Genomic DNA, 14,489 nt, shown 5'->3' on the forward strand with positions numbered 1-14,489 from the left:
AATATGGGGTGCCACAACTGAAGGGTCTCCCTTATGGGCATATGGTGTCTCTAATGTACCTGGGAATCTTTGGATTATTTTGTTATTTTATGCTATGGACAGGATAATACGGGAAAAGGTATGTGGGTGCAAACTATTTGGGACTTCACAGGTAAGTACCAATACTGGCAGGCACAGTAGCTCCTTCTGGATTGGTGTAACATCATTTCATGTGGACACAGAGGTTGCTGAAGCATTTAGGCTATCTTCAGGGGAATTTGGCAAACTGAGGCATTTACTATCAATTAGATTATGGCTGTCAACCCGCAAAAAAGTAAAGTGTGTAATGGCTTGGCAAACCCATTGTCAGTCAGTCTATTATGTTTCTTTAGTAGTGGAAGATTCATTGTGATCAATACACCATAGGAATGTGTCCCTACATACCAAACGACTCTTACCAGACAATGTGGTTTTATGAAAATGGGCCCACATTTGATCCCTATTTCACTGCACTTCCCCAATGTCGTAGAGACACCTGTTTGTACAATACATGGCTCACTATCTCTTTTGTACCTGTCAGTATAAATGTATGAATATTTGTCATGCAGTCCCACTCTTATGTCTGAGGAAATTGACTTTTCCATGAAAAATCCCATTAAAATATAGCAGTTAGCCTTTAAGGAGCCATAATGTTTTTGTCTTCTTTATATTTTATTTTTATTTTGTTTTTGCCCTAAGTTCTACAATAAAAGTTTTATATGGAAACACCCCTAACTGCAGAAAGAGGGTTTTTCATTTCCATATAATGCCAAAAAACACGTAGGCTTTAAGACAAGCCCCTCAGAAAAAAAGGTCCCACAGCCTCATGGCAGGGGCAGCTGCTGTCTCCAGTTTTACAAGTGCTGTAAATTCATTCACTCCAGGCCTTTAGCTGGTGCTTTGTGGGAGCTGTCCAAGGTTATGAATCCCATCTCCAAAATAGCTTCACATCATCTTTGAAACTGAAGTCATCACCCACCATTGCTTTATAGGCAACTGGTCTCGAGTCTGTTTCCTTGCTTTTGCTCATCATTGAAATATAGGGGAAACAGACAAGGATAAAGATTAAGTCCAAACTCATCAAGCCTCAAGTTTACAACATGTAAAAACTTAAAAGGAGCTCCTCTGAAGACACTGAGTGCGGATTTCTGCAGTGAAAATTCCTGGACAATGCTAATCCATTATAACTTGAACCCAAACACTTTTTAAAAAGAATTCAAACAAATTACAATGTAATCTATACATACCTTCTCTAAAATTTCCCATTGACTTTTGTGGGTTACTACTTAACAGAATTGCAACCTTCACCTTATCCTGCCCTGACTTTCTCAAACTCAAAGAGATGCTGCAGCCATCTCTTTGGATCAGAAGCATGTGGGGTGCAAAATGCAGACAGAAAACTTTTTAGACATTTCTTCCTTCATGTCACATTTTGCACTCAGAGCTATACTGAAATACAGGGGAAAGACTGCTAAGTCAGTGCGTAAGGCCTATGCTTTGCATGCAGAACGTCCTAAGAGAACCATTATATCCCTGTCAGTGCAGAAGACAATGTAGCTGAAGGGCCTATTTGCTTGCAGGAGCCAGCTTGCTGTGTTTCTTCCCGAAACCTTCGCTGCAGGGTGCACTTGCTCTGAACACCTAGGAATGTGCAGTTCAAAAGCTACCTCACCTTCTTTTTCAACTAGGTAGCTGTGGTTGTTTAAATAAAGGAATAAAAGCCCCTCTGCTGTTTGATACCCCACATATTCCAGGGGTGACAGTTGTGGGATAGGGAGGAAGGCACAGTGGTGGCCAAGGCCAGGGGCAAGAGTGGGCACGCACATGCGCCTGCGCATACACAGGCGCTCATCCCTTCTCTTTCTCTCTCTCTCTGACACACAGAGAGAGGGAGAGACAGAGACACAGACAGAGACCTCCCCCCTTCTCTCTCTCTCTCTCTCTCTCTCTCTCTCTCTCTCTCACACACACACACACACACACACACACACACACACACACACTCACACACACACACACACAGGATAAAAATACACATGGGCAGGTAGGGAAGCAATGACACGGAGGCAGTCCTTCTCTCTCAGTCAAAGAGTGGGGGGGCAGCACCCCACTTTCCTTAACCCACCGGTTCTTCCAGGGCATATTCTCTAGTTCGACAGCTCCCCACCCCGACCCCAGTGTCTTTGCACTGCATCAGTCCGTACGTACGTACGTACGTACGTACACACACACACACACACACACACACACACACACACACACGGTGCCTCCCGCCCTCACCTCTCTCTCTCCCTGCCTGCCCCCCCCCCCAGTAAAGCTCTAGCCCTTCCCTGCCTGCTACCCAGGCGTCGTCGTCGTCGTCGTCCCCCCTCCGCACGCACCGCACCTGCACTTCCCTCCTGCCTCCTTTTCCCAAGGTTCGGGCTTTGCTCTCCCTTGCCGGTTCCAAGCGCCGTCCTCCCGACGCCCCGCTTTGCCCGTCCATCCCCAGGAAGACCCCCGCCCCCCCCCCGCTCCGGAGGCCCGCAGGCTGAGGCATCTTCCGAGCCCTGCGGCCCTGTGCTCGCCGCCGCCCACCCGGCTCCTGTCGCCCCCGACGACCCCGACGGGCCCCCTTCACGCCCCTCAACCGGCGAGGAGACGCCGCCGCCGCCGCCCCTTGGCGCGGCCACAAGGCTTCTTCGTCGGCACCCGAGGAAAAGACCGGGAGGAAACGCTGCCTCCCCGTCCCCTTGCCCGGCTTCCGTCCGCGACTGCCTCGGCTCTGTTCCCTGCCAGCCTCGGCGGAACGGAGCGGGCGCGTCGTGGAGCCCGGGCGGCGCGAGAGCGCACCCACCCCGGCTCGGCATCCTTCAGCCCAACCCGGGAGAGCGGATGTGCGAACGCCTCCGCGTGGACCACCTACCTTTGAACATGAATCTTGCTTTGTCTCCGGCTTGGGATCCCCCGGAGCTGCTCCTTCCTTTCCTCTGCCCCCGCCCCTCCCCCCCACAAGGCCCCTGAGGTGATTCGAAGGGTGGCTCCGTCTTTCTTTCTCTTTCACCCTCTTTCTCCTCTTTCTCCAGTGGTTATTTCAGATAACGAGAGATGCTGCCGCCGCCGCCATGGTCACGTGACCTGAATATTAACATATCCCTGCAAAATCCCCCCCCCAAAAAAAACATACACACACACTCTCTCTCACACACACACAATGTTCTGCCTCCCTTCCCTCCCCTTCTCGAGGAGTCAGGATGCCTGTATATTCTGGAAGAGCTTCATAGGATTGGTGGACACGAAATGATGTGCTGGTTTTCTAAAGGAGGGGGCGCTGTGCTAAGTGGGTTAGCTGGAGCCAGAAGTGGGTTAGTTGCAGCCCCTCCTCACTCCATCACCCACAGATATCCTCTCTCTCCCTTCCTTGCCTCTCCGCCCTCCTTTCTGGTCGCCCTCCTCCTTTCCAGGCAGCTTTCATACGGTACTGTCTGCCTAGCATCTCTAGAGGCAGCCACATCTAATGCAAAAGGACTGTTAACCCCCCTTTCTCTGACAGCAACCTTCATTCATAAAAGAAGGTCTGCTCCTCCACCGATCCTAAAATGTTAGTCTTCATGGCTGCCTGCAATCTCCTTGTGAACTCCTTGCAGTCTTAATCAAGGTGCCTCCAAAATATGCCCATTATTTGGATAGCAATTTACCTCCCTTAAATACACCTTTCTTCAGCATGAGTATTTTGAAGGAACAAGTAATGGTATTTTCCTGCATGAGAGACATGGAGTGTCTGCCAATGATGGCTGGCATGTCAAGCCAGGCAAGGAAAAAGTCTCCCTTCCTGTCAGTGAGCATAGTGCACTTAGGAGGTCTTTCTGTGCCTGTAGGCATGTGCATCTGTGCGTGTCTCTGTGCATTTATCAGAGTAAGCAGAAATGCCTTGGAGAAGTGGCAAGCTGGAAGGTGGGTCTAGGAGACATCTCCAATGCTCTGCTTCTTTTGTGCTTGGTTTAATTATAGCAAAAAATATATTGTGCAATGGGAAATGCTTCCACATAAAATTAAATGTCCAACACAGAGATCATAGGAAGATAGAATTCTAGAGCTGCAAGGAACCTCAAGGCTTTTTTAAGCTCTATTCCTTAAAAAGCAAGAAATCCACAGCTAAAGCATCCCTGACAAGCGATCATCCAAACTCTGCTTAAAAATCTCCAGTGAAGAGAAGTCCATCACCTCCAGAGGTAATCCATTGTCATCTAGCTCTTATTGTCAGGACGTTCTTACTAATAGTTTGTTAAAATGCAATTTCTTGTAAATTGAAACCATTGCTTCAGATCCTACCCTCTGGAGCTGTGGGGGTGTGTGTGGAATTTCCTCCACTTTCCATGGGATGGGATTATTTAAAAAATTATGTTGAACAGCACCAGATACACTATAGAACCCCGTAGCAACCCACTTGTTACTTTTTTCTATGATGACAAGGGACTCTTGGTGAGTACTCTTTTTTGGGGGGGGAATGGCCGATCAACTAGCTACAGTCGACTTAAAGTAGCATCAGCTATCTCCCATTTTATTTGTTTGGCCACAAGAATATCTTAACAGCTCTTGTCAAAAGCATGGATGAAATCAAGATATACAACATCCACAATATTCCCTACATTCCCCAAGCTCATGACTGTGTCAGAAAAAGAGAAGATTAGTTTTGCATATCTTGTTTTTGAGAAAACCGTACGGAATCTTGGCAATCACAATATTCTTTTCTGCATGCTCCCAGCCTATTTAATTGTCTATTTAAGAACCTTTCTTGGTATCAGGGCCAAGCTGACTAGTCAGATGTTTCCTGGATCCACTTTCCCCTCCTTTCTCTAGCCACTAGGAACATCACTTGTTTTGCAAGAATTCTCGAAGATTATAGATAGAGTCTTTGAGATCAAATCTGCAAGTTCCTTTAGTACCCTTGGATGGTGCTCACATGGCCCCAAAAACTTGAATTCATTTAAAGTAGCTAGGTGTTCCTGTACTACCACTTTATTTATTTATTTATTTATTTATTTATTTATTTATTTATTTATTTATTTATTTATTTATTTGTTTGTTTGTTTGTTTGTTTGTTTGTTTGTTTGTTTGTTTATTTATTTATTTATTTATTTATTTATTTATTTATTTATTTAACTTATATGCCACCCACACTACCCGAAGGTCTCTGGGCGGCTTACAGCATTTAAATTTATCATGGATAGCAGCTCCTTCAGTGCCTCTTTTAGTCTATTTGCACCAGTCTGAGATTTTTTTCTTACCAGGAGACAGAAACAAAACAGATATTCTGCAGTCATGGCTTCTCTGTGTCAGCCATTAATACCTGTGCAGCATACCTACCAGTTCCTTCTTCTTTCTCATACTCCAACTATAGCTCGAAAAAAAACACTTTCTAGTATGAGACCATTATGAGCTTTTGCCTGCCTGATCTTATCCCTACAAATATTGGCTACTTGTTTATATTCTTCCTTGGTTGCTACCATGACAGTCATATAAAGGCTTATTTCTCCACATGTAACAGGGTTGGGAAGTGGCTGGATAGCTCAGTGATACAGAGTATGGATCCAGGGTCAGAGGTTTAGTTCCCCACTGTGCCCTTTAGGAGAAAAGCCAGCCTGTGTGGTCTTGGGCAAACTGCACAGTCTCAGAGCATCTCAGAAGAAGGGAACGGTAAAACACTTCAACTATCCCACACACTACACCAGAACAGAGACAGAGTTCTAACTCCTGTCCTCTGAAGATGCCGGCCACAGAGACTGGCAAAACATTAGGAAGAAAAACTTCTAGAACACAGCCAAACAGCCTGAAAAACCTACAACAACTACTGGCTGTGAAAGCCTTCGAGAATATACTTCTGAGTACTCTATATTTTGAAAACCCTGGAAAGGGCTGGCATAAATTGGAATCAGTGTGACAGCAAGTAACTGTCATTATTTAATCAGACCAGGAAGCCCTGGTCCACTGACTAGAAAATTAAAGGCAGGAAAATGTATTGGTGAGTGATGATGTGTGGATACAATATTTACACCACAAAAGGGGGCACAATTTGAAGGAAAGCTGAAGTAAGAGTCCAGGAAGCAGTAATGTAATGAACGGTGTACAAGGTCTGTACAATGTTTAGAATATACCACTTGGCCTGGTTCCACTTTTTTTCCTGATTTAACATGTGCACAGATGGGGAATCAGTTTGTGGGTTGCTACAGTCTACCTTAATACTGTATTGTGGGTACTAGATGAACTCATATGACCGACATATTAGGAATCACATTGGCTTTAGAGGTAAAGACTGTATCGCTCATGGAAAGATACACTCTTTACGTGCAGACGCTCCCATTCATTCCTCAATATTTCCAATTCAGAGTGAGAAAGTAAGTTTTCTTGAGATCTTGGAGAACTGCTACCAACCGGTGTAGATAGTATTAACCTACAGTAGTAGCTACTCTTTTGCAGCTCTTTTGCCAGCAGTCTTCGCCCATGAAGCAGTTCCACCATGAGACCATTCTATCAACATATATCTGAGATTAGTCAAGACATACTGGAAAGGCATTTCTGATAGCCAGAAATGATTCTATCTAACCTTCATCCCCTCTAGCCAGTATATCCGTGAGTTAACTGCACCACCTGTTCATAGCAATTTTTATCTCCTGATTTTTATATGTGAGCTGGCTGGATTACTCAGTGGTTTAGATATCTGGCTGTGGAGCCAGAGATTGGGAGTTTGGTTCCCCACTGTGTCACCTGTGAGTAGAGCACATGATTATTATTATATTATTATAATTTATATGCAATGCTGATAATTGTTTGGGCTGTTGGTTTTCGTATATAACTTTGTTAGCCATTTTGAGTGCCATTTAGAAGGCAGGTAGATACAAATATTTTAAAACAGACAAGCAAATGGGGAAAGTCGCTCCTGGTGTCATAAACCTGCTGACTCTGACTGGCTCTTTCATCTAGGTACGGACTGGGATGCTTGTTAACTATCTGTCCCTGTTAGACTGACAGCTTCTTCCCAGATTACTAGTCTCTGGGGAGTGACTGTCATTTGATTATACTGTACTGGACCAACAGGTGGACCATTATCTGACTGATAAAGCAGTTTTGCATACTGTATTCATATGTCCATTGGGGTTTTTTTAATGTTCATCTTGCTTGCAGGGGAGGGAGTGAATGATGACATGAGTGGCTCACATGTATCAACCACTTCTCCCTGAGTTTATGGTTCAGGACAGCCAGTATCTTGCACTAATGATGTGACATTACATCTGAATGCTGTATTTTGAACAGGAAATGCTGGGTCAAATCCCTAAGCATTGCTTCACGTTACTGAAGTAAAAAATTTCCACCCACCCAACCTCCACACATCCAACATGTAGCTACTGATCACTTTTTGGACTTACATTCAAAGTTGGTGGTATTTGTCTCAGGAGGAGACATGATGGAATCTGCCTGAAGAAGATTGTCCACCCTTCCTTGGTCCTCCAGAACCTCCTGAGGACAGCAAAGTACCATCTTTTGTGATCCAGCCAAGCCTTGTGGTGTATCCATGTCTTTTGGAGCACCAAATCTGTCATTAGGGAAAAGGTCCCCCTGAACAGTTTCCTTCAGAGCATCATCCATAGCGGATTTTGGTATGGTTTCTGGTTGTGGTTCAGAAGGTGAGGATGATGAGCTAGGAGGGACTGCATTTTTCTGGGAACTTGGTATTTCTGTGCTTCCGACATGATTTTCATCTCTGCAGCAGGGGTCTGCGGCATCTGCATGAGCAGAGGTCTCCAGTATGCTTTGCTGCATGGTTTGTAATCCAGAAGGTGACAGAGGGCTTGGTAAAGGCAGCCCTGCTCTTTTCCCCAGAGCATCCTTTCTCAGAGGAATCTTCTGGAATTCCTTCCTGGTCATTGAGTGCAAAAGGAGCTGCCGGCCAGGTGGAGGCGGGCTGCTGCTCTGGTGCAGGGTAAATGATAGAGAGCTTAGTTTTCGTGCTTCCAGACCATTGGCTGCTGTGCTGTGAAGAGGCTGGGATGTTGTGGGAAGATGGCAGGATGTGAGCATCTCATGGCTACGTGGAGGTTTGGGGGGCCCAAGCCTGAAATTTGGTCTGGGAATTCCTCTGCCTTTTGCCAAAGGAGCCTGTTTTGGGGAGTCCTGTATAAAAGAACTGAGGCAGGTTTCCTTTTTCAGGATCGGGCTGAGTGCCTGCAGTCTTCCAGCTGCAGGGGAGCATGTAGAGAGGCCTGGAATGCGGCTGGAATGGGAGGAGGCTCCTAAAGTTGGATTATATCTGTAGGTCCTGTTTGGGGAAGGAACAAGCTCCTTTTCCATCTTAAATACTTGCCAGGTATCTTTTTGCTGAAGTAACAGAAGCAAACAAAAGGTTAGTGTAGATGAATAATACAAACAAAACTCTTAACCCAGATACGTTGTCCTGGTAATAACACAGAACTTGCCGTTTGCTTCGTTTTGCTTTGCCTTGCTTCCCTTCCCCTTCCCTTCCCTTTAACTGCAGTCTCTAGATTCCCCCCAGTTAGCATTGCTAACTACAGGATTCTGGGAAATGTAGTCCCAAAGGGGATTTTTTCCAACCTTTCCCATTGATTCACGCTTACAAGTACAAACCACTATTAGATTTAGTACAGTTTACGGACATGGACAATTTAATTTATGGATAGAAAACCATTTCTTTCTGCTATTGTTAAAGAATTGTAAATGTAAGATCATTGCCAATGTATTACAAATGTCCCTGTGACCTGCTGGTACAACCTTCAAGATCACCTTCCACGTGTGTTGGACACAGGCTCTAAGCATCTCCAGCTAGCATCTGGCATATTTCCCTCAGGCATCCCTATTTCAACCAAACATAATGCAAAGTGGAGTTCCTCTTGAATGGGCAACGAAGAACCAAAGGCACAACTAGACAATATTGATGAGAATTCCCTCCCAGTTAGGAACTGCAGCACAATTAGCATTAAATAAATTGCCAGACTAGATTCAGTTGAAGGAGGAGTGAAAATTGGTGCAAGAAACATCAATAATTTAAGATATGCAGAGGACACCACCTTATTTCCCAGTGCCTGTTCTTTGCTTTCTAAAAGCCATTCATTCAATTTGTAATTGCATGAATGGCAGCTTGTCTAGTTTGGCCCATAAGCAGAGCTATAATTAGGGTGCAGCAACTGGTGCTTTGGCTAAGGGTACCAAATGTAAAGGGGAATCTACTGGTTAATGTTAGGAAAATAAATGGCAACACCAACTGGCCCTACTGGCTTTCCTTCCACCCGCCCTCCCCTGCATTTGTCTGGATTTTTTTCCAAATTAACAAAAAAAAAAACCATTATCTTTCAAGATAAACAAAACAGATCTTTTCAATTTATATATGCTATTTTAAATCTGGGGATTTTTAGGGTCACCTGTTTCTGAATGGGGTGTGTGTGTATTTGGGCATTTGCCCTTTTAAAAAACTTGCAGAAAAGTATAAGATCACCATGATAGAGGTGGTAGGGGTTTTTAAACCTTTGCCGTGCCTCACTAGAATCCTGATCTGGATCAGCTTCCCCCCGCCTCCCATACAAACCTGCTATTTACTTCAGAATAACAGCTTCCAATTTTCTATGAAGCAGAGTTGATGAATCAGGAGCAGAGGCAGACAGGGGGGAGCGAAGGAGTACACAAGGGGCTAGACAACCTGATGCCCTCAGGCCAGTTTCAGTATCCAACTCCTATTATTACAGCCAGCATGGTCAAATGTCAGGGATTATGGGAGCTGGAATCCAAAATCCTTAGAGGCCCCATCTGGAATTAAAGAGTCCCTATTCTCCACATGAAAGGTTTGCTCTGGGTCAAACCTTTCCCCATAGATTTAATATTTACTTTTAAAAAATTATCATATCTCCCCGCCTCTCAGTTTTCTTTTCTCAAGGCTAAACATGCTCATTTTTGTTCAGTCTTTCCTTGTAAGGTTTGGTTTCCATTCACTTGATCATCCTTGATGCCCTTCTTTAAACTTGTTCCAGTTTGTTGGCATCCTTCTTGTGTTGCCCAGAACTGGACACAGTACTTACTCAATATGAGGCCTAATCAGTTCCGAATAGAGGGGGATTTGGATACTGTACTTCTGTTACAGTATGTGACCTAAAAAAGCATTGACCTTTTTTTTTTGTAGTCATATTGCACTGTTGACTCATATTCACCAATTTTCTTCTCCTTGGTGGTACAGTATTATCAAGCCAAATAGCCCCCATCTTGTAACTGCATCTCCCCACCCCACCCCGTGCAGTACAGTAATTTGCACTTATCCTTGTTGAACTTTATTCTGTTTTCATCCCAGTGTTCAAGCCTGTGCTCAACTAGTTATTCCATAGGAGCCAAACTACATCTTAACTTTGAACTCCATCTTCTGGAATTAATATTTTATTAAATCAGTTGTGGAGACCTGGGTGGGAACTGGAACCAAGTTCTAATACTTTCTCCTGTACTGCAGCCCTGAGAAGGGTCAACATAGTGAGACACACTCTCAGACAAAGTTGCAATTAGCCAGCGAGGAGGAAATGTCTGCACTCAAATTTACAGGGATGCACACCATGGCCCCAGTGCACACTGGAGGACCCTGAAGTTATTAATTTTTTTAATAGAAAATAAGGTACATTGAATGTACCAAACATAGAGTCCCCTTGTGAATTTTGGTTGTACAGTCACCATGGCCACGACTGTCCCATTGAGTAAAGAGAAAAGCTATATCCTCTTGAATAGTCAAATAGTCTTGATGGGCATTTCAGACTTTCCAATAACATATTTGCTAGAGGAGCAGTTGGGTGGCTGCATAATATTCCCTCTTACAAAACCACCTTTAACTTCCCAAATTATAATCTGTCTAAATTAGAAGACTTTGCATGCAATTTCGATCAAGTGAAATGATCTGCTAGTAGTTTAATGTAGTATCTAGGAGGAAGCAAAGGAAAATGTGTCCCTACAGACTTTGGAATTTGTCCAGAATTTGGAAAGTTAGAAAAGAGACTGGATAAGTATTTATGTAAAACAGAATATGTTATTCTCTTTGGCTCTATTGCCTATATCCAACAAAAAAATGCCAAAAAACAATCAGTTAATCAAGGGGTATTCTGATTTTCCATGTTTTTCTTCCCTTTCCCCTGCTACCACCCCATCAGGGATTCTTATGCTAAAAGAGAACAATGAGGCCTTACCTGGAAGAATGTAGATGTGCAGAAGCTGAATATTCACCATGTACAAGCATTTGATGTCCTTGCTCCTTGAAAGGGCAGCTGGCCCCTGCCCAGTCTCTCATAGACCACAGTGAGTCCAACAAAAAATAGATATATTGCAGTACAATGACACTTACAAGAAGCACCACAATCCTACAATCTCCAGATCCCCAGGATGTCAATCCCCATCTTCATATGGTTTGCCCTTCTCTTTTTCTATCCATTCTCTATAACTGTGGGATATTTTCCCATTGTTGTAAAGAGATGTTGTGGGTGAGAGAGAAAGAGTCTGGGAGAACTTGGAGCTGAACACAGCTGGATGCAGAGGGAAGAAGGAGTGGGCAGAGGCACTGAATGAAAGCACTCATAAAGAGCCCCAACTAGGAAATTCAAAACAGGAATGAGTGGTTTCTAAAGGTCTCAGTGCACATGACATTATCAAAAGGTATAAACATAGTACTGTACATTTTTATTCCAAAACATTGTGCAGAAGACAAGCAATTACAGCTTTAGAGAAACCTGGTTGGTTGGATGAAAGAGTTAATTAATATCTTATGCCTGTGTCTTTCAGATTTCAAAGGTCAGCAATAAAGACTTAAGGAGCAGAAAGGCAGAATCATGCTGATATCCAGATCTCCTTGTTCACTTACTTCCAGGCAAAAAGTGAGAAAAGTGCTTTTTTTAAATGATAGCTCCCAGAATCAACTAGTCTGTACAGCCAGTGTGCCACTTCCACATTTTGAGTGTCTGTTCTTGAAGTTGAGAATGTGAGATAAGATGGGGAGTCTGTCTTTGTACTGCTCACTCTGTTGCCTAGAGAAGACCTCTTACTTGAGTTTGCTGAAGTGATTTCTGGCTGATATTGGTATTCATGTTATTGGTACTTGCAGATGTTAATGTTTTAAAAAGTCAGCTGGGATAGGTGTAGCTCAGTACTGTATTTCATGGTAGCCATAGGCATTTCTCAACTGATATTTGCCACCATACAGCAGAATAGGTTGAGTTTGATTTTTATAGCTGTGCAGGCGAACGGTGATCTGCTGATGAGATTGTCGTGGAGAGGCTACTCCTTAGTAGGGTTTTCACTCATAGTCAAATCTCATCTAAGGAAAATGTGTGCATAGTTGTATTACCCCTCTAACATTAGCCAGTATCATGCTGAGCTGCTCTATCCGTGCAGCAGGTATGACTGCTGCTGATCTTTGTAGCTGAGAGGGGTGTGTGCTTTGTATTGAAGGCTAGCAGCTTGTACCACTCAAGGATTTTTCAAAAAGCAATTCATATGTAATGGAGTTAGTTTCTGTCAAGGAACAGGCAAATAAAGTTGTTTTTAAAGCACTATAATGACAACAATAACTACTTTGAGGTCTTAGAATTATAACTGTAACATATTGGACATAATTTCATTGGTGATTTGTGGTGGTATACGTGCAATAGTGTGAAATCCCAGTAGCAAATAGTCACTTATTAACAAACCACTATCTGTATTCCTTATCATGCACCAATCACATGATTTGGTGTGCAACAGGGGAAAACAAGTGGCAACTCATTAATTAGTGACAGCTTGCTGCTACACTAATACTATTGGACTTATTCTGAAATAAATAACCAACAGGTTTCTAGCCATTATTTTTTGGAAATGATTTTTCAAGCTCTGAGTTGTATCTAGCCTTTTGAAATTGAACTCTTGATATCATCTTTGTGCATTGTTTTAACGTGGTGTCTTCTGAAGTGTCTGTCTTAGAGGATTTCTGACTATATCTTGCCAGAGCTTAGAAATGTTACTTCTTTTGGACTAGTCCAAAATGTCCAGTCAGCTGCGGGCTGAGGATTGTAGGAATTATAGTCTTCAAAAAGTGACATTTCCAAGCGGTGTTCCTGTGACATAATGTAAGTGTCTTGAATCATCTAGAGCCTCTGACCTGCTGAAAACCATAGGTGGAAAGAACGTATCTACACAACCATCATGCCCACTTCCATTTCCATTCAGTGTTTGTTTACAAGGCACAAAAGCAGGAGGGGGTGGAACAATGCACCCTCTGTGGAAGGCTGAAGCAGCCTAGAATCCTAACATTGCTTCCATTCCAGGCCTTTGACCATACCACATTCTTTGCCACACTAACCCTCTCATCACTGGACTGGTCTATATAAGAGTTATAAATCAGAGACGGAGAGAATGAGACCCTCCAGTTGTCATGGTGTAGGTTCCTGTTAGCCTACCCAGAATACTGGAGGTTCAACCACACCGGAGGCCCACAAATTCACCTTTTCTGGTGTAAATCAGTGGTGTATAATTATAATGATTATGTGCTACCAAGTGGATTCCAACTTATGGTGACCTCCAAGAATTTTATAGGTATAACATCTTTCAAAGTGGTTTACTAGTCCTACCTTCTGGTGGTGATCTGGGACCTTGCCAAAGGCTACACAGATGGCAGTGCACATAACACCATCAGTCACATATGTGCAAGGCAAGTTTGACTGGCTTCTTACTGGAGGGACTTGGATCCCTAACCTCTGGTTCTGTAGTCAGGCACTCTAACCCACTAAGCTGACACCAACCCTAAAGCATTTTCAACAACGCTGTATGAAGGCTGAATGACAAAGGAATGTTGCCACACTTGATTTATATTAAAGGAGGACGGAGATAGGCTGATAGGTTATCAGCAAGTCACTTCTCTAGTGACAAACACTTTTTAATTTTTTGTTATACAACAGAAAAGACACATATGCAGATTCCATTGTCATAACTGTGCACATGCATACAGTCACACAACACTTCCATAATATTATTTCTCTCGCCTTGATTTTTAGTACTCTTTACAAAAAGGATCCCAAGAGCTTCTGCTCTGACTTTGAGGCATACATTCAAAATATATTCTCAAAGGTTTTAAAAGCTGGGATCCAATGGTTGTTGTAGGTTTTTTGGGATGTCTGGCCGTGTTCTTGAGGTTTTTCTTCCTAACGTTTCACCAGTCTCTGTGGCCGGCATCTTCAGAGGAAAGGAGTCAGAACTCTGTCTATGCTCTGGTGCAGTTTGTGGGATGCTTGAGTATTTATAGCTGTGGGATCAGCTTTTTGTCCTTTTCAGGAGATTGCCAGACAGCCCGAAAAACCTACAACAATCATCATACATTCTAACTTGGAGTCCTTTTCTCACTCGAACATGTCAGGGCTTCAAGCCACTCTAGAAGGCCATAGGGTCCCATGGAAGATCCTCCAACCAGAACTGAAGAAATCTGTGAGAAGGAG

The 14,489-nt window shown here is 43.6% G+C and overlaps 1 protein-coding gene across 6 annotated transcripts in view; it reads right to left on the reverse strand.

Annotated features, from left to right (window-relative positions):
* The window catches only part of SEPTIN3 (septin 3), a 29,707-nt gene extending 17,456 nt beyond the window's left edge, over positions 1–12,251 (reverse strand). The window contains exons 1-2 of one of the 6 annotated variants that reach the window (XM_073000172.2): positions 11,220–12,251; positions 7,422–8,370 (exon numbers count right to left, since the gene is read on the reverse strand). In XM_073000172.2, coding sequence (XP_072856273.2) covers positions 7,422–8,343 — 922 coding nt within the window. In that variant the 5' untranslated portion in view covers positions 8,344–8,370; positions 11,220–12,251. Of the gene's footprint in view, positions 1–2,404; positions 2,452–2,923; positions 3,383–7,421; positions 8,371–11,219 lie in introns of those variants that run through there. The other 5 variants (XM_073000171.2, XM_078376111.1, XM_020787873.3 and 2 more) reach the window with 5 other exon arrangements.
* Between the last annotated feature and the right edge of the window lie 2,238 nt (positions 12,252–14,489).

Source organism: Pogona vitticeps, chromosome 5 (assembly GCF_051106095.1).
Source record: "Pogona vitticeps strain Pit_001003342236 chromosome 5, PviZW2.1, whole genome shotgun sequence".
Lineage (NCBI taxonomy): Eukaryota > Metazoa > Chordata > Lepidosauria > Squamata > Agamidae > Pogona > Pogona vitticeps.